The following is a 21964-nucleotide window of genomic DNA, read 5'->3' as shown; positions in this document are numbered from 1 at the left end:
GAGATTTTCTTTGAGTTGAGTGTGTGTCACCACTTATACTTGCATATAATTTATGTTGAGACAAAAGAAAAATATCCTGCTTTGGCTGGACTGTAATTCTATCTATTTTACTCTAATCTTTTCAAAGGTTTCCAGTATTTTCTGGATAACAAAGTGACTGAGAAGTATTTATACTGATATTAAATGATATTGTCTACCTACCTACCTATGTATCTAAAAACTGAAATATACTTACAGTATAGACACCACCTGATTGCAGAAATGGCATATAGTGGGTGATACATGTTGGTGTATGTACTGAAAACCCATGTGTTATTATGAATATTGAATTTCCTGTTTGTGCTGTCTGCGTCTGTGTCAGGAAGAAGCTTGCAGTTGTAGCTCTAGCGTTGCTGAAATGGCAGCTGTGGGTTGTGGTTGGACCTGTGTCAATGGTCTGGTTCTACCAGTTCAGGCACATTTCTGCAGAAAAAACAATGGCGATGACATGACTTTTATTTACACACGTTAAACTGAAACAGGGGCAGTATTTATCCCAGGCAAACCTGAGCTTCTGGCCATCATGTACGTCATAGTTTTTTTACCCTTATTTTCTAACAGTTTATTGTCATTAAGCCTCAGAAAAAAAATAGCACATTTCTCATTTTTTTTCAAAACAATATCCCTTTATTGTATGCCACAATTTACCTTGTATCGAAGCTATGTACATTTACAACACAACCTATACAGGTTCACATAAATCACGTGGAGGTATGTTATCTGAAAAAGTCCTAGTGCATAGTTTGTTCTCAAAGAGCATGTCAGCAGAGGCTGAGAAGAAGATAACACATTATCACAATTCAAAAAACAAAAAAGGTGCCCGATTGATATAGTTCAGTAAAAATTAAACACATGGTAATAAACGGATCATGAGTTCATTATCTTCATCAAATGACAGTTGGTTTCACAAACAATTCACATCTCTGCAATACACACGGCCCTCTTTGAGTAAGTAAGGAAAGATCTGGCCATTTCCAGTGACCGCCTCAGGCACATTTTTAAGAAAAATAATTCAAAATCGTCTCTGTGTTTGATTTCCCTGACTAGTACTGACTGGGTGTATATGCTACCGATCCCGGTGGTGGTACAGAGTAGGCCGGCCCGTAGGTGTACCCTGGCTGGTATGAGTAAGGCTGGTATGTGTATGCAGGTTGGTAAATTTCCCCGGGATTGTACACAACCCTCTCATCTGACTCCTGGGTGCGGGGAGCGTGACGACACAGCAGGATCACTCCAGCGGAGAAAAGCAAAGCTGACGTCACCCAGCCGATGTAAAGAGCCTCCCCGAGCTCTCTGCGCTGGGCATCAATCAGGAGAGGGTTGTAGAAGTCCCTGATGACGACATGGCCAGTCCAGGACACAGGGATCAGGGTAGTGACACAGCCCATGAGGAACAGGAAGCCTCCAGCCACAAGGACGATGTGCTTGGTGCGAGCACGATGGTCCACCACTTTGGTACACTTCATCCCCACGGCAGAAACGATGAGTGCGAATGCGGTTAAGGCCACAGAGCTACACATCAGACCTCTGGCAGCTTGGAGGTCTGGAGGCAGGAACAGTAGGGAATCATACACCTTGCACTGCATCCTGATGTTGGCCTGTCTATAGCAGTTCATCCATAATCCCTCCCAGCGGGTCTCCATGACGATGATGTTCTCCTCGATGAAAGCTGTTACCTTCCACATGGGTAGTCCAGTCACGGCTGCCACTCCAATAAGTCCAATGAAACCGATGACGAGGGCCACCACCTCACAACAGATAGCATCTCTCCGCTTCTTCTTCTCGATTCTCTGTTTCTCCTCGTATACAGAATCTGAGTACTCTTGATAGTCGGTGTAGGCTTTGCCTTGCTTCTCGTCGTAGTAAGAGCCAACGTAAGATTGAGGTGGCTTGGTGTAGCCACTGTAAGCAGTGTAAGAGGCCATCGTGGCTTGCTGCTGTGCCCTCGCAGCTTCAGGAAAACCAATCTGAGAACAAGAGTCAAGTCAAGGAACTTATACACCCACAGATATGCTAACGCAATGCAATGTAGCCATACTGGTTAAGCTGCTTCACAACCATCAGATATATGAGGACACACCAAAGAGGTGCTGCTTGTTTTGAATATGAATGCAGCTGCCACCACAGTCAATGAACCCTTTGGTTTGGAGACTGATCAGAAACTAATTAAATCAGTGTTTCATCTCTTTTTAGCTACAGGACAACTTCTCCAATCATCAGCTGATAATTGTGTCGGCATCAGCTTATTTTGTTCTCAGACACTAGATAAAATAATATTTTTAAATAACCAATTTAATTAACTTTATTAGAATAGAAGAGACAGACCATAGGTTGTACTCAATAAATATGTATTGAGTATTTAATGTAATATGGAGTATTATTATTGTTTGGGAAGAGGAAAACCTGACCTTCATTTTAAAATGTTAACTTTAACTTCTATGCAGCACAAGAATATAATTAAGGAAAGCATGCTACAACCCTTTATATGTATGTGTTACTCTGAAAAGATGTATTATTAAATTAAAATGATTAAATTTTGATGAACAGTATGTGAGACAAAATAGTTGTTTACTTTTTGTTTTTTAACAAAACTGTCTCTCTCTCTCTCTCCCAGACCGAAACCTGATCACATGATCGCAGATGTCTGGCTGTCTTCTCCTTTAAATGTAAACAGAGCAGGTAAAAAGGTGTTAGGCACAGAAATGTGAGGAGGATTAGTTTCATTGTCATTTGCCAGTAGTTCTCACCTTGTGATGCCACACTAAAGTCTCCCTGCTCTCTGAAACACAACAGTACTTTATTTAGTAGGAAATCTATGCTGTTTTTATATTTAGCTGTGTTTTTTATTCAGTTAGCATTTAATGTTTTTATCTTGAACAAATGCACTCTATAAAAATGCAACCACACAAGCAAATGCAGAATCAAATCTTTATTGAATAATCTTTTGACTAGGTTGAACATTTTCAGGCTTAAACAAATAGCATCAACAACAACTGAGCATCTGACATGGCCGTGTTGGATTGTATAAAAGATGATAAGAGATGAGCTTGTTTATAGTTTTACATATTCAACAAGTAAACCTGGTCATTTCTTGCAACTATGAAGCAGTAAAACACAAGTATATGGATACTTTTACAGTTCAATAAGAGACACAAAGGATAATCAACATTTTTACAGTCAGTGATTTAAATGTGCACATTAATTCATACAGAATTGGCAACCAATCATTATTATATCATAAAAATACATCATTACCTTCCTGAGGCAATAACCTTTTTGAATTTAAAAAAAATAACACATGCAAAACCGTACAGTCGTTTACACATATTCGTGATGCTTATGGAAGCTGGAGGGTGCTTTGTCGCGGTAGATGCTGCTCCCTTCAGGAACATCCCCCAACTCTGTGAGATACGGAGCAGCGTAGGCTTCTTCCTCCTTTGATCTATGTTTGCAGTAACTGAACAGAATGATAATTGCGGTAATCAGCAGAACACCAGAAGTGGCCCAGCCGACGTAGAGCGCGCTCCCCAGCTCCCGTTTCCGAGCATCCTCCACCTGCGGGTTGTAGAAGTTGTGGATGACGGTGTGGGCCACCCAGCAGACGGGGATGAGTGTGGTCAGACAGGAGAGCAGGAACAAGCACCCTCCTATCGCCAATGTGATGGCCTTGCACTTTGTGTTGTCACCAACAAAGTTGCTCCTCCGGGTTCCACATCCAGTGACAAATAAGGAGATGGCAGCCAGAATTATGGAGACACACATGAGCCCTCTAGCTGCCTGCAGCTCTGGCGAGAGGATTAGCAACGAGTCGTACACCTTGCACTGCATCCTGATGTCGGCCTGTCTCCAGCAGTTCATCCACAGGCCTTCCCACAGTTCCTCCATGACAATGAGATTGGCACCAATGAAGGCAGAGACCCTCCACATGGGCATGGCGGTGATGGCAATAGTCCCAGCCAGGCCAATGAAGCCCAGGACCAGGGCTAAAATCTCCAGCTTACCTCTCATGGCGTGGCGGGTAGTGCAGTTTCGTCTCCTGTCTCACTGCTGATAAACCAAGCTGCTATGCAGAACTGTGAATCTGTGCCATCGCTCAACTTGTAATGTAATCATACCTGTTTGAGTGAACTTGACCTTAGTTTTCCATCCTCGTAAATACCTCTTTTACTTTCTCATTTGTTTCGTTTTCAAAAAGCAAACTAGGTACACATTTGTCTTCATTGTTGCAAAGCATGAGGACCTCATACAATCCTAGTCTCTGCAGTTTATTTATAAAGCAGCTGTTCTCAACACACTTATTAGACACCACCCAAAGCTACAGCTAATTTTTTATGTTGGTGTAATGGTTGACTAGTTTAATTTAGTTTAGTTATTTCGTTTCATTTCATTCAAAAATTTTAAATAAACACAAAATTGTCCAAGTCTTGAATGAAAAGGAGCAGAAAGATGAAACAAATCTCTTTTACAAAAAACAAAATTACAATAATGTACACAAAATAAAACCATTTTCAAATTTACTGTTTTACAAAAAACGCAAAACTAGTAAAGCACAGTATTATTATTTCTTGATTAAGATGCCAAATTATAGTTATTTACTTGCATTCCTGAACAGAAAAATAACGTTTTAGTGGTTGAATGTTATGATTAATTTGTGACATCTCAGAGAAGCCCAGTGAAGCCCAGAGCTGACTCAAATTTGCGTATAAAAAGGTGAATTGAGTTTATTATTTGCCAAATAAATAACTAAAATATTTATGTTTTCTCCTTTTTATGACAGGTGGTCTAATACATGTGTTAAGCACTGTACTCTTATTGTTTCTCAGAAGAGGGCGGCATGTTGATGAACATCACCTAACATGAAATAGAAAGTTGAAAACTCAGTCATCTGTTTATAGTTTTCACATAATACACCTATTATACTGCCATGAAGAATATGACCACTAGGATTTTCTTCAACTAAGATTCTTAACACAAGCCACTCCTTGTATTCAAACTTGTTCTAGTTGGTTGGTCCAGGAAAAGTAACAACACCCTGTTGGTCAACCTGTTTCTGAGAAGTAGGAAAGAGAGAGACAGAAAAGCAATGAGAGAGAGAGAGCTGGAGAGGTCATTGAACAGGAACAGAAACTGGAAAGCCTGTTGAACTGGTCTGATGAGTGATACTCTCGTCACATCCTGAGCCGCTTCAAATGTAAACAGATATGCTCAGCAAAACAAACCAATGACTGTGACATTTTCTCTGGAGAAATGCTTGTGTGGCAAATATGTATTTAAGTTTGAGGTGAATTAGATTTTCTTTAAAATTACACTAATAAACCAAGATGAAGGCGAAGTTACGGAGCTACCCAGTAAAGTGCAAGTTTAATGGCACAGGCAGGGATGTACAGCTAAAACGGTGCAAAGGCTGCCACCTGCTGTAAGCATGAGTGATTACATAGTCACAGTTTACAAAAAAAAAGATAGAAAAACAGGCAAATATCTAAAACAACCTAAATTGTACTGTATGTAATCATTTTTTCTAAATTAAATGTTAAAGGTCTGTTCAAACAAAGCTGGATTTTATCTTGGGTTAAGATTTAGTACTTCACTACTTGGGAGTGACATTGTTTTTGGTGGCTCTGTGTCTGTGTTTGAACGGCATACTAAAGTATGACATTTTTATCAAAATTTGGACGACATACTAAACTATGACTTTTTTTGTCAAAATTTGGACGACATACTAAACTATGACCTTTTTTTGTCAAAATTTGGACGACATACTAAACTATGACTTTTTTTTGTCAAAATTTGGACCATATACTAAACTATGACTTTTTTTGTCAAAATTTGGACCACATACTACATACTTAAGTATGACTTTTTTGTCAAAATTTGACCACATACTAAAGTATGACTTTTTTATCAGAATTTTGACGACATACTAAACTATGACATTTTTGTCAAAAGTTAGACTACATACTAAAGTATGACTTTTTTGTCACATATTGGACAACATACTTATACTATGACTTTTTTGTCACATTTTGGACGACACACTATACTATGACTTTTTTGTCAAAATTTGGACAACATACTTTACTATGACTTTTTGTCACATTTTGAAAAAACACTATACTATGACTTCTTGTCAAAATTTGAACAACATACTTTACTATGACGTTTTTGTCACATTTTGGACGACATACTATACTATGACTTTTTTGTCACATTTTGGACGACAAACTATACTATGACTTTTTTGTCACATTTTGGATGACATACTATACTATGACTTTTTTGTCACATTTTGGACGACATACTATACTTTGACTTTTTTGTCAAAATTTGGACAACATACTTTACTATGACTTTTTTTGTCACATTTTGGACGACATACTATTCTATGACTTTTTTGTCACATTGTGGACGACATTCTATACTTATGACCCTTTTGTCACATTTTGGACGAAATACTATACTATGACTTTTTTGTCACATTTTGGACGACATACAATACTATGACTTTTTTGTCAAAATTTGGACAACATACTTTACTATGACTTTTTTGTCACATTTTGGAAAACATACTATACTATGACTTTTTTGTCAAAATTTGGACAACATACTTTACTATGACGTTTTTGTCACATTTTGGACGACATACTATACTATGACTTTTTTGTCACATTTTGGACGACATACTAAAGTATGACTTTTTTGTAACATTTAAGACAACATACTATACTATGACTTTTTTGTCACATTTTGAACAACATACTTTACTATGACTTTTTTTGTCACATTTTGAACAACATACTTTACTATGACTTTTTTTGTCACATTTTGGACGACATACTATACTATGACTTTGTCAAATTTTGGACGACATACTATACTATGACTTTTGTCAAAATTTGGACAACATACTTTACTATGACTTTTTTTGTCACATTTTGGACGACATACTATACTATGACTTTTTGTCACATTTTGGACGACAAACTATACTATGACTTTTTGTCACATTTTGGACGACATACTATACTATGACTTTTTTGTCAAATTTTGGACGACATACTATACTATGACTTTTTTGTCACATTTTGGACAACATAGTATACTATGACTTTTTGTCAAATTTTGGACGAAATACTATACTATGACTTTTTTGTCACATTTTGGACGACATACAATACTATGACTTTTTTATCACATTTTGGACGACATACTATACTTTGACTTTTTTGTCACATTTTGGACGAAATACTATACTATGACTTTTTGTCAAATTTCGGACGACATACTATACTATGACTTTTTTGTCAAATTTTGGACGACATACTATACTATGACTTTTTTGTCACATTTTGGACAACATAGTATACTATGACTTTTTGTCAAATTTTGGACGAAATACTATACTATGACTTTTTTGTCACATTTTGGACGACATACAATACTATGACTTTTTTATCACATTTTGGACGACATACTATACTTTGACTTTTTTTGTCACATTTTGAACAACATACTTTACTATGACTTTTTTTGTCACATTTTGGACGTATGTCGTCCAAATTTTAGACGACATACTATACTATGACTTTTGTCAAATTTTGGACGACATACTAAAGTATGACTTTTTTGTCACATTTTGGACGAAATACTATACTATGACTTTTTGTCAAATTTTGGATGACATACTATACTATGACTTTTTTGTCAAATCTTGGACGACATACTATACTATGACTTTTTTGTCAAATTTTGGACTACATACTATACTATGACTTTTTTGTCACATTTTGGACGACATACTAAAGTATGACTTTTTTGTCAAATTTAAGACGACATACTATAGTATGACTTTTTTGTCACATTTTGATCAACATACTTTACTATGACTTTTTTTGTCACATTTTGGACGTATGTCGTCCAAATTTTGGACGACATACTATACTATGACTTTTGTCAAATTTTGGACGACATACTAAAGTATGACTTTTTTGTCACATTTTGGACGACATACTATACTATGACTTTTTGTCACATTTTGGACGACATACTATACTATGACTTTTTTGTCAAATTTTTGACGACATACTATACTATGACTTTTTTGTCAAATTTTGGACGACATACTATACTATGACTTTTTTGTCACATTTTGGACGACATACTAAAGTATGACTTTTTTGTCAAATTTAAGACGACATACTATAGTATGACTTTTTTGTCACATTTGAACAACATACTTTACTATGACTTTTTTTGTCACATTTTGGACGTATGTCGTCCAAATTTTGGACGACATACTATACTATGACTTTTGTCAAATTTTGGACGACATAATAAAGTATGACTTTTTTGTCACATTTTGGACGACATACTATACTATGACTTTTTTGTCAAAATTTGGACAACATACTTTACTATGACTTTTTTGTCACATTTTGGACGACATACTATACTATGACTTTTTTTGTCACATTTTGGACGTATGTCGTCCAAATTTTGGACGACATACTATACTATGACTTTTGTCAAATTTTGGACGACATACTAAAGTATGACTTTTTTGTCAAATTTTGGACGACATACTAAAGTATGACTTTTTTGTCACATTTAAGACGACATACTATACTATGACTTTTTTGTGACATTTTGAACAACATACTTTACTATGACTTTTTTGTGACATTTTGGACGACATACTATACTATGACTTTTTGTCAAAATTTGGACGTCATACTATACTATGACTTTTTGTCAAATTTTGGACGACATACTATACTATGACTTTTTTGTCACATTTTGGACGACATACTATACTATGACCTTTTTGTCAAATTTTGGACAGCATACTATACTATGACCTTTTTGTCACATTTTGGACGACATACTATACTATGACTTTTTTGTCACATTTTGGACGACATACTATACTATGACCTTTTTGTCAAATTTTGGACGACATACTAAAGTATGACTTTTTTGTCACATTTTGGACGACATACTATACTATGACTTTTTTGTCAAAATTTGGACAACATACTTTACTATGACTTTTTTGTCAAATTTTGGACGACATACTATACTATGACTTTTTTGTCACATTTTGGACGACAAACTATACTATGACTTTTTTGTCACATTTTGGACGACATACTATACTATGACTTTTTTGTCACATTTTGGACGACATACTATACTATGACTTTTTTGTCACATTTTGGACGACATACTAAAGTATGACTTTTTTGTAACATTTAAGACAACATACTATACTATGACTTTTTTGTCACATTTTGAACAACATACTTTACTATGACTTTTTTTGTCACATTTTGAACAACATACTTTACTATGACTTTTTTTGTCACATTTTGGACGACATACTATACTATGACTTTTGTCAAATTTTGGACGACATACTATACTATGACTTTTGTCAAAATTTGGACAACATACTTTACTATGACTTTTTTTGTCACATTTTGGACGACATACTATACTATGACTTTTTTGTCGCATTTTGGACGACATACTATACTATGACTTTTTGTCACATTTTGGACGACAAACTATACTATGACTTTTTTGTCACATTTTGGACGAAATACTATACTATGACTTTTTGTCAAATTTCGGACGACATACTATACTATGACTTTTTTGTCAAAATTTGGACGACATACTAAAGTATGACTTTTTTGTCACATATTGGACAACATACTTATACTATGACTTTTTTGTCACATTTTGGACGACACACTATACTATGACTTTTTGTCAAAATTTGGACAACATACTTTACTATGACTTTTTGTCACATTTTGAAAAAACACTATACTATGACTTCTTGTCAAAATTTGAAAAACATACTTTACTATGACGTTTTTGTCACATTTTGGACGACATACAATACTATGACTTTTTTGTCAAAATTTGGACAACATACTTTACTATGACTTTTTTGTCACATTTTGGAAAACATACTATACTATGACTTTTTGTCAAAATTTGGACAACATACTTTACTATGACGTTTTTGTCACATTTTGGACGACATACTATACTATGACTTTTTTGTCACATTTTGGACGACATACTAAAGTATGACTTTTTTGTAACATTTAAGACAACATACTATACTATGACTTTTTTGTCACATTTTGAACAACATACTTTACTATGACTTTTTTTGTCACATTTTGAACAACATACTTTACTATGACTTTTTTTGTCACATTTTGGACGACATACTATACTATGACTTTTGTCAAATTTTGGACGACATACTATACTATGACTTTTGTCAAAATTTGGACAACATACTTTACTATGACTTTTTTTGTCACATTTTGGACGACATACTATACTATGACTTTTTGTCACATTTTGGACGACAAACTATACTATGACTTTTTTGTCAAATTTTGGACGACATACTATACTATGACTTTTTTGTCACATTTTGGACAACATAGTATACTATGACTTTTTGTCAAATTTTGGACGAAATACTATACTATGACTTTTTTGTCACATTTTGGACGACATACAATACTATGACTATTTGTCACATTTTGGACGACATACTATACTTTGACTTTTTTGTCACATTTTGGACGAAATACTATACTATGACTTTTTGTCAAATTTCGGACGACATACTATACTATGACTTTTTTGTCAAATTTTGGACGACATACTATACTATGACTTTTTTGTCACATTTTGGACAACATACTTTACTATGACTTTTTTGTCAAATTTTGGACGACATACTATACTATGACTTTTGCCAAATTTTGGACGACATACTAAAGTATGACTTTTTTGTCACATTTTGGACGACATACTAAAGTATGACTTTTTTGTCACATTTAAGACGACATACTATACTATGACTTTTTTGTCACATTTTGAACAACATACTTTACTATGACTTTTTTTGTCACATTTTGGACGTATGTCGTCCAAATTTTAGACGACATACTATACTATGACTTTTGTCAAATTTTGGACGACATACTAAAGTATGACTTTTTTGTCACATTTTGGACGACAAACTATACTATGACTTTTTTGTCACATTTTGGACGACATACTATACTATGACCTTTTTGTCAAATTTTGGACAACATACTTTACTATGACTTTTTTGTCACATTTTGGACGACATACTATACTATGACCTTTTTGTCAAATTTTGGACAACATACTATACTATGACCTTTTTGTCACATTTTGGACGACATACTATACTATGACTTTTTTGTCACATTTTGGACGACATACTACTACTACTCAAATTTTTGACGACATACTATACTATGACTTTTTTGTCACATTTTGGATGACATACTATACCATGACCTTTTTGTCAAATTTTGGACGACATACTATACTATGACTTTTTTGTCACATTTTGGACGACATACTATACTATGACCTTTTTGTCAAATTTTGGACGACATACTATACTATGACTTTTTGTCACATTTTGGACAACATACTATACTATGACTTTTCTGTCACATTTTGGACGACATACTATACTATGACTTTTCTGTCACATTTTGGAAGACATACTATACTATGACTTTTGTCAAATTTTGGACGACATACTAAAGTATGACTTTTTTGTCACATTTTGGACGACATACTATACTATGACTTTTTTGTCAAAATTTGGACAACATACTTTACTATGACTTTTTTGTCAAATTTTGGACGACATACTATACTATGACTTTTGTCAAATTTTGGACGACATACTAAAGTATGACTTTTTTGTCACATTTTGGACGACATACTATACTATGACTTTTTTGTCAAAATTTGGACAACATACTTTACTATGACTTTTTTGTCAAATTTTGGACGACATACTATACTATGACCTTTTTGTCAAATTTTGGACAGCATACTATACTATGACCTTTTTGTCACATTTTGGACGACATACTATACTATGACTTTTTTGTCACATTTTGGACGACATACTATACTATGACCTTTTTGTCAAATTTGGACAGCATACTATACTATGACCTTTTTGTCACATTTTGGACGACATACTATACTATGACTTTTTTGTCACATTTTGGACGACATACTATACTATGACCTTTTTGTCAAATTTTGGACGACATACTAAAGTATGACTTTTTTGTCACATTTTGGACGACATACTATACTATGACTTTTGTCAAAATTTGGACAACATACTATACTATGACTTTTTTGTCAAAATTTGGACAACATACTTTACTATGACTTTTTTGTCAAATTTTGGACGACATACTATACTATGACTTTTGTCAAATTTTGGACGACATACTAAAGTATGACTTTTTTGTCACATTTTGGACGACATACTATACTATGACTTTTTTGTCAAAATTTGGACAACATACTTTACTATGACTTTTTTGTCAAATTTTGGACGACATACTATACTATGACCTTTTTGTCAAATTTTGGACAGCATACTATACTATGACCTTTTTGTCACATTTTGGACGACATACTATACTATGACTTTTTTGTCACATTTTGGACGACATACTATACTATGACCTTTTTGTCAAATTTGGACAGCATACTATACTATGACCTTTTTGTCACATTTTGGACGACATACTATACTATGACTTTTTTGTCACATTTTGGACGACATACTATACTATGACCTTTTTGTCAAATTTTGGACGACATACTAAAGTATGACTTTTTTGTCACATTTTGGACGACATACTATACTATGACTTTTGTCAAAATTTGGACAACATACTTTACTATGACTTTTTTGTCAAATTTTGGACGACATACTATACTATGACTTTTTGTCTCATTTTGGACGACATACTATACTATGACTTTTTTGTCACATTTTGGACGACAAACTAAAGTATGACTTTTTTGTCAAATTTAAGATGACATACTATAGTATGACTTTTTTGTCACATTTTGAACAACATACTTTACTATGACTTTTTTTGTCACATTTTGGACGTATGTCGTCCAAATTTTGGACGACATACTATACTATGACTTTTGTCAAATTTTGGACGACATACTAAAGTATGACTTTTTTGTCACATTTTGGACGACATACTATACTATGACTTTTTTGTCAAAATTTGGACAACATACTTTACTATGACTTTTTTGTCACATTTTGGACGACATACTATACTATGACCTTTTTGTCAAATTTTGGACAACATACTATACTATGACCTTTTTGTCACATTTTGGACGACATACTATACTATGACCTTTTTGTCAAATTTTGGACGACATACTAAAGTATGACTTTTGTCACATTTTGGACGACATACTATACTATGACTTTTTTGTCAAAATTTGGACAACATACTTTACTATGACTTTTTTGTCAAATTTTGGACGACATACTATACTATGACCTTTTTGTCAAATTTTGGACAGCATACTATACTATGACCTTTTTGTCACATTTTGGACGACATACTATACTATGACTTTTTTGTCACATTTTGGACGACATACTATACTATGACCTTTTTGTCAAATTTGGACAGCATACTATACTATGACCTTTTTGTCACATTTTGGACGACATACTATACTATGACTTTTTTGTCACATTTTGGACGACATACTATACTATGACCTTTTTGTCAAATTTTGGACGACATACTAAAGTATGACTTTTTTGTCACATTTTGGACGACATACTATACTATGACTTTTGTCAAAATTTGGACAACATACTATACTATGACTTTTTTGTCAAAATTTGGACAACATACTTTACTATGACTTTTTTGTCAAATTTTGGACGACATACTATACTATGACTTTTGTCAAATTTTGGACGACATACTAAAGTATGACTTTTTTGTCACATTTTGGACGACATACTATACTATGACTTTTTTGTCAAAATTTGGACAACATACTTTACTATGACTTTTTTGTCAAATTTTGGACGACATACTATACTATGACCTTTTTGTCAAATTTTGGACAGCATACTATACTATGACCTTTTTGTCACATTTTGGACGACATACTATACTATGACTTTTTTGTCACATTTTGGACGACATACTATACTATGACCTTTTTGTCAAATTTGGACAGCATACTATACTATGACCTTTTTGTCACATTTTGGACGACATACTATACTATGACTTTTTTGTCACATTTTGGACGACATACTATACTATGACCTTTTTGTCAAATTTTGGACGACATACTAAAGTATGACTTTTTTGTCACATTTTGGACGACATACTATACTATGACTTTTGTCAAAATTTGGACAACATACTTTACTATGACTTTTTTGTCAAATTTTGGACGACATACTATACTATGACTTTTTGTCACATTTTGGACGACAAACTATACTATGACTTTTTGTCACATTTTGGACGACATACTATACTATGACTTTTTTGTCAAATTTTGGACGACATACTATACTATGACTTTTTTGTCACATTTTGGACAACATAGTATACTATGACTTTTTGTCAAATTTTGGACGAAATACTATACTATGACTTTTTTGTCACATTTTGGACGACATACAATACTATGACTTTTTTATCACATTTTGGACGACATACTATACTTTGACTTTTTTGTCACATTTTGGACGAAATACTATACTATGACTTTTTGTCAAATTTCGGACGACATACTATACTATGACTTTTTTGTCAAATTTTGGACGACATACTATACTATGACTTTTTTGTCACATTTTGGACAACATAGTATACTATGACTTTTTGTCAAATTTTGGACGAAATACTATACTATGACTTTTTTGTCACATTTTGGACGACATACAATACTATGACTTTTTTATCACATTTTGGACGACATACTATACTTTGACTTTTTTTGTCACATTTTGAACAACATACTTTACTATGACTTTTTTTGTCACATTTTGGACGTATGTCGTCCAAATTTTAGACGACATACTATACTATGACTTTTGTCAAATTTTGGACGACATACTAAAGTATGACTTTTTTGTCACATTTTGGACGAAATACTATACTATGACTTTTTGTCAAATTTTGGATGACATACTATACTATGACTTTTTTGTCAAATCTTGGACGACATACTATACTATGACTTTTTTGTCAAATTTTGGACTACATACTATACTATGACTTTTTTGTCACATTTTGGACGACATACTAAAGTATGACTTTTTTGTCAAATTTAAGACGACATACTATAGTATGACTTTTTTGTCACATTTTGATCAACATACTTTACTATGACTTTTTTTGTCACATTTTGGACGTATGTCGTCCAAATTTTGGACGACATACTATACTATGACTTTTGTCAAATTTTGGACGACATACTAAAGTATGACTTTTTTGTCACATTTTGGACGACATACTATACTATGACTTTTTGTCACATTTTGGACGACATACTATACTATGACTTTTTTGTCAAATTTTTGACGACATACTATACTATGACTTTTTTGTCAAATTTTGGACGACATACTATACTATGACTTTTTTGTCACATTTTGGACGACATACTAAAGTATGACTTTTTTGTCAAATTTAAGACGACATACTATAGTATGACTTTTTTGTCACATTTGAACAACATACTTTACTATGACTTTTTTTGTCACATTTTGGACGTATGTCGTCCAAATTTTGGACGACATACTATACTATGACTTTTGTCAAATTTTGGACGACATAATAAAGTATGACTTTTTTGTCACATTTTGGACGACATACTATACTATGACTTTTTTGTCAAAATTTGGACAACATACTTTACTATGACTTTTTTGTCACATTTTGGACGACATACTATACTATGACTTTTTTTGTCACATTTTGGACGTATGTCGTCCAAATTTTGGACGACATACTATACTATGACTTTTGTCAAATTTTGGACGACATACTAAAGTATGACTTTTTTGTCAAATTTTGGACGACATACTAAAGTATGACTTTTTTGTCACATTTAAGACGACATACTATACTATGACTTTTTTGTGACATTTTGAACAACATACTTTACTATGACTTTTTTGTGACATTTTGGACGACATACTATACTATGACTTTTTGTCAAAATTTGGACGTCATACTATACTATGACTTTTTGTCAAATTTTGGACGACATACTATACTATGACTTTTTTGTCACATTTTGGACGACATACTATACTATGACCTTTTTGTCAAATTTTGGACAGCATACTATACTATGACCTTTTTGTCACATTTTGGACGACATACTATACTATGACTTTTTTGTCACATTTTGGACGACATACTATACTATGACCTTTTTGTCAAATTTTGGACGACATACTAAAGTATGACTTTTTTGTCACATTTTGGACGACATACTATACTATGACTTTTTTGTCAAAATTTGGACAACATACTTTACTATGACTTTTTTGTCAAATTTTGGACGACATACTATACTATGACTTTTTTGTCACATTTTGGACGACAAACTATACTATGACTTTTTTGTCACATTTTGGACGACATACTATACTATGACTTTTTTGTCACATTTTGGACGACATACTATACTATGACTTTTTTGTCACATTTTGGACGACATACTAAAGTATGACTTTTTTGTAACATTTAAGACAACATACTATACTATGACTTTTTTGTCACATTTTGAACAACATACTTTACTATGACTTTTTTTGTCACATTTTGAACAACATACTTTACTATGACTTTTTTTGTCACATTTTGGACGACATACTATACTATGACTTTTGTCAAATTTTGGACGACATACTATACTATGACTTTTGTCAAAATTTGGACAACATACTTTACTATGACTTTTTTTGTCACATTTTGGACGACATACTATACTATGACTTTTTTGTCGCATTTTGGACGACATACTATACTATGACTTTTTGTCACATTTTGGACGACAAACTATACTATGACTTTTTTGTCACATTTTGGACGAAATACTATACTATGACTTTTTGTCAAATTTCGGACGACATACTATACTATGACTTTTTTGTCAAAATTTGGACGACATACTAAAGTATGACTTTTTTGTCACATATTGGACAACATACTTATACTATGACTTTTTTGTCACATTTTGGACGACACACTATACTATGACTTTTTGTCAAAATTTGGACAACATACTTTACTATGACTTTTTGTCACATTTTGAAAAAACACTATACTATGACTTCTTGTCAAAATTTGAAAAACATACTTTACTATGACGTTTTTGTCACATTTTGGACGACATACAATACTATGACTTTTTTGTCAAAATTTGGACAACATACTTTACTATGACTTTTTTGTCACATTTTGGAAAACATACTATACTATGACTTTTTGTCAAAATTTGGACAACATACTTTACTATGACGTTTTTGTCACATTTTGGACGACATACTATACTATGACTTTTTTGTCACATTTTGGACGACATACTAAAGTATGACTTTTTTGTAACATTTAAGACAACATACTATACTATGACTTTTTTGTCACATTTTGAACAACATACTTTACTATGACTTTTTTTGTCACATTTTGAACAACATACTTTACTATGACTTTTTTTGTCACATTTTGGACGACATACTATACTATGACTTTTGTCAAATTTTGGACGACATACTATACTATGACTTTTGTCAAAATTTGGACAACATACTTTACTATGACTTTTTTTGTCACATTTTGGACGACATACTATACTATGACTTTTTGTCACATTTTGGACGACAAACTATACTATGACTTTTTTGTCAAATTTTGGACGACATACTATACTATGACTTTTTTGTCACATTTTGGACAACATAGTATACTATGACTTTTTGTCAAATTTTGGACGAAATACTATACTATGACTTTTTTGTCACATTTTGGACGACATACAATACTATGACTATTTGTCACATTTTGGACGACATACTATACTTTGACTTTTTTGTCACATTTTGGACGAAATACTATACTATGACTTTTTGTCAAATTTCGGACGACATACTATACTATGACTTTTTTGTCAAATTTTGGACGACATACTATACTATGACTTTTTTGTCACATTTTGGACAACATACTTTACTATGACTTTTTTGTCAAATTTTGGACGACATACTATACTATGACTTTTGCCAAATTTTGGACGACATACTAAAGTATGACTTTTTTGTCACATTTTGGACGACATACTAAAGTATGACTTTTTTGTCACATTTAAGACGACATACTATACTATGACTTTTTTGTCACATTTTGAACAACATACTTTACTATGACTTTTTTTGTCACATTTTGGACGTATGTCGTCCAAATTTTAGACGACATACTATACTATGACTTTTGTCAAATTTTGGACGACATACTAAAGTATGACTTTTTTGTCACATTTTGGACGACAAACTATACTATGACTTTTTTGTCACATTTTGGACGACATACTATACTATGACCTTTTTGTCAAATTTTGGACAACATACTTTACTATGACTTTTTTGTCACATTTTGGACGACATACTATACTATGACCTTTTTGTCAAATTTTGGACAACATACTATACTATGACCTTTTTGTCACATTTTGGACGACATACTATACTATGACTTTTTTGTCACATTTTGGACGACATACTACTACTACTCAAATTTTTGACGACATACTATACTATGACTTTTTTGTCACATTTTGGATGACATACTATACCATGACCTTTTTGTCAAATTTTGGACGACATACTATACTATGACTTTTTTGTCACATTTTGGACGACATACTATACTATGACCTTTTTGTCAAATTTTGGACGACATACTATACTATGACTTTTTGTCACATTTTGGACAACATACTATACTATGACTTTTCTGTCACATTTTGGACGACATACTATACTATGACTTTTCTGTCACATTTTGGAAGACATACTATACTATGACTTTTGTCAAATTTTGGACGACATACTAAAGTATGACTTTTTTGTCACATTTTGGACGACATACTATACTATGACTTTTTTGTCAAAATTTGGACAACATACTTTACTATGACTTTTTTGTCAAATTTTGGACGACATACTATACTATGACTTTTGTCAAATTTTGGACGACATACTAAAGTATGACTTTTTTGTCACATTTTGGACGACATACTATACTATGACTTTTTTGTCAAAATTTGGACAACATACTTTACTATGACTTTTTTGTCAAATTTTGGACGACATACTATACTATGACCTTTTTGTCAAATTTTGGACAGCATACTATACTATGACCTTTTTGTCACATTTTGGACGACATACTATACTATGACTTTTTTGTCACATTTTGGACGACATACTATACTATGACCTTTTTGTCAAATTTGGACAGCATACTATACTATGACCTTTTTGTCACATTTTGGACGACATACTATACTATGACTTTTTTGTCACATTTTGGACGACATACTATACTATGACCTTTTTGTCAAATTTTGGACGACATACTAAAGTATGACTTTTTTGTCACATTTTGGACGACATACTATACTATGACTTTTGTCAAAATTTGGACAACATACTATACTATGACTTTTTTGTCAAAATTTGGACAACATACTTTACTATGACTTTTTTGTCAAATTTTGGACGACATACTATACTATGACTTTTGTCAAATTTTGGACGACATACTAAAGTATGACTTTTTTGTCACATTTTGGACGACATACTATACTATGACTTTTTTGTCAAAATTTGGACAACATACTTTACTATGACTTTTTTGTCAAATTTTGGACGACATACTATACTATGACCTTTTTGTCAAATTTTGGACAGCATACTATACTATGACCTTTTTGTCACATTTTGGACGACATACTATACTATGACTTTTTTGTCACATTTTGGACGACATACTATACTATGACCTTTTTGTCAAATTTGGACAGCATACTATACTATGACCTTTTTGTCACATTTTGGACGACATACTATACTATGACTTTTTTGTCACATTTTGGACGACATACTATACTATGACCTTTTTGTCAAATTTTGGACGACATACTAAAGTATGACTTTTTTGTCACATTTTGGACGACATACTATACTATGACTTTTGTCAAAATTTGGACAACATACTTTACTATGACTTTTTTGTCAAATTTTGGACGACATACTATACTATGACTTTTTGTCTCATTTTGGACGACATACTATACTATGACTTTTTTGTCACATTTTGGACGACAAACTAAAGTATGACTTTTTTGTCAAATTTAAGATGACATACTATAGTATGACTTTTTTGTCACATTTTGAACAACATACTTTACTATGACTTTTTTTGTCACATTTTGGACGTATGTCGTCCAAATTTTGGACGACATACTATACTATGACTTTTGTCAAATTTTGGACGACATACTAAAGTATGACTTTTTTGTCACATTTTGGACGACATACTATACTATGACTTTTTTGTCAAAATTTGGACAACATACTTTACTATGACTTTTTTGTCACATTTTGGACGACATACTATACTATGACCTTTTTGTCAAATTTTGGACAACATACTATACTATGACCTTTTTGTCACATTTTGGACGACATACTATACTATGACCTTTTTGTCAAATTTTGGACGACATACTAAAGTATGACTTTTGTCACATTTTGGACGACATACTATACTATGACTTTTTTGTCAAAATTTGGACAACATACTTTACTATGACTTTTTTGTCAAATTTTGGACGACATACTATACTATGACCTTTTTGTCAAATTTTGGACAGCATACTATACTATGACCTTTTTGTCACATTTTGGACGACATACTATACTATGACTTTTTTGTCACATTTTGGACGACATACTATACTATGACCTTTTTGTCAAATTTGGACAGCATACTATACTATGACCTTTTTGTCACATTTTGGACGACATACTATACTATGACTTTTTTGTCACATTTTGGACGACATACTATACTATGACCTTTTTGTCAAATTTTGGACGACATACTAAAGTATGACTTTTTTGTCACATTTTGGACGACATACTATACTATGACTTTTGTCAAAATTTGGACAACATACTATACTATGACTTTTTTGTCAAAATTTGGACAACATACTTTACTATGACTTTTTTGTCAAATTTTGGACGACATACTATACTATGACTTTTGTCAAATTTTGGACGACATACTAAAGTATGACTTTTTTGTCACATTTTGGACGACATACTATACTATGACTTTTTTGTCAAAATTTGGACAACATACTTTACTATGACTTTTTTGTCAAATTTTGGACGACATACTATACTATGACCTTTTTGTCAAATTTTGGACAGCATACTATACTATGACCTTTTTGTCACATTTTGGACGACATACTATACTATGACTTTTTTGTCACATTTTGGACGACATACTATACTATGACCTTTTTGTCAAATTTGGACAGCATACTATACTATGACCTTTTTGTCACATTTTGGACGACATACTATACTATGACTTTTTTGTCACATTTTGGACGACATACTATACTATGACCTTTTTGTCAAATTTTGGACGACATACTAAAGTATGACTTTTTTGTCACATTTTGGACGACATACTATACTATGACTTTTGTCAAAATTTGGACAACATACTTTACTATGACTTTTTTGTCAAATTTTGGACGACATACTATACTATGACTTTTTGTCTCATTTTGGACGACATACTATACTATGACTTTTTTGTCACATTTTGGACGACAAACTAAAGTATGACTTTTTTGTCAAATTTAAGATGACATACTATAGTATGACTTTTTTGTCACATTTTGAACAACATACTTTACTATGACTTTTTTTGTC

The 21964-nt window shown here is 32.7% G+C and overlaps 2 protein-coding genes across 2 annotated transcripts; both read right to left on the bottom strand.

Moving 5' to 3' along the window:
• Positions 1 to 643: 643 nt before the first annotated feature.
• On the bottom strand, positions 644 to 2020 carry cldn8.2 (claudin 8.2). The gene has a single exon (XM_058634081.1). The coding sequence runs from the start codon at positions 1962 to 1964 to the stop codon at positions 1083 to 1085; it is 882 nt and encodes a 293-aa protein (XP_058490064.1). The 5' UTR covers positions 1965 to 2020; the 3' UTR covers positions 644 to 1082.
• Positions 2021 to 2953: 933 nt separating this feature from the next.
• On the bottom strand, positions 2954 to 4136 carry LOC131462856 (claudin-17-like). The gene has a single exon (XM_058634389.1). It carries the CDS (start codon positions 4045 to 4047, stop codon positions 3358 to 3360), a length of 690 nt encoding a protein of 229 aa, XP_058490372.1. The 5' UTR covers positions 4048 to 4136; the 3' UTR covers positions 2954 to 3357.
• Positions 4137 to 21964: the final 17828 nt, after the last annotated feature.

Source organism: Solea solea, chromosome 7, assembly GCF_958295425.1.
Source record: "Solea solea chromosome 7, fSolSol10.1, whole genome shotgun sequence".
NCBI classification, from domain to species: domain Eukaryota; kingdom Metazoa; phylum Chordata; class Actinopteri; order Pleuronectiformes; family Soleidae; genus Solea; species Solea solea.
This window is presented reverse-complemented; position numbering and strand designations above follow the sequence as displayed.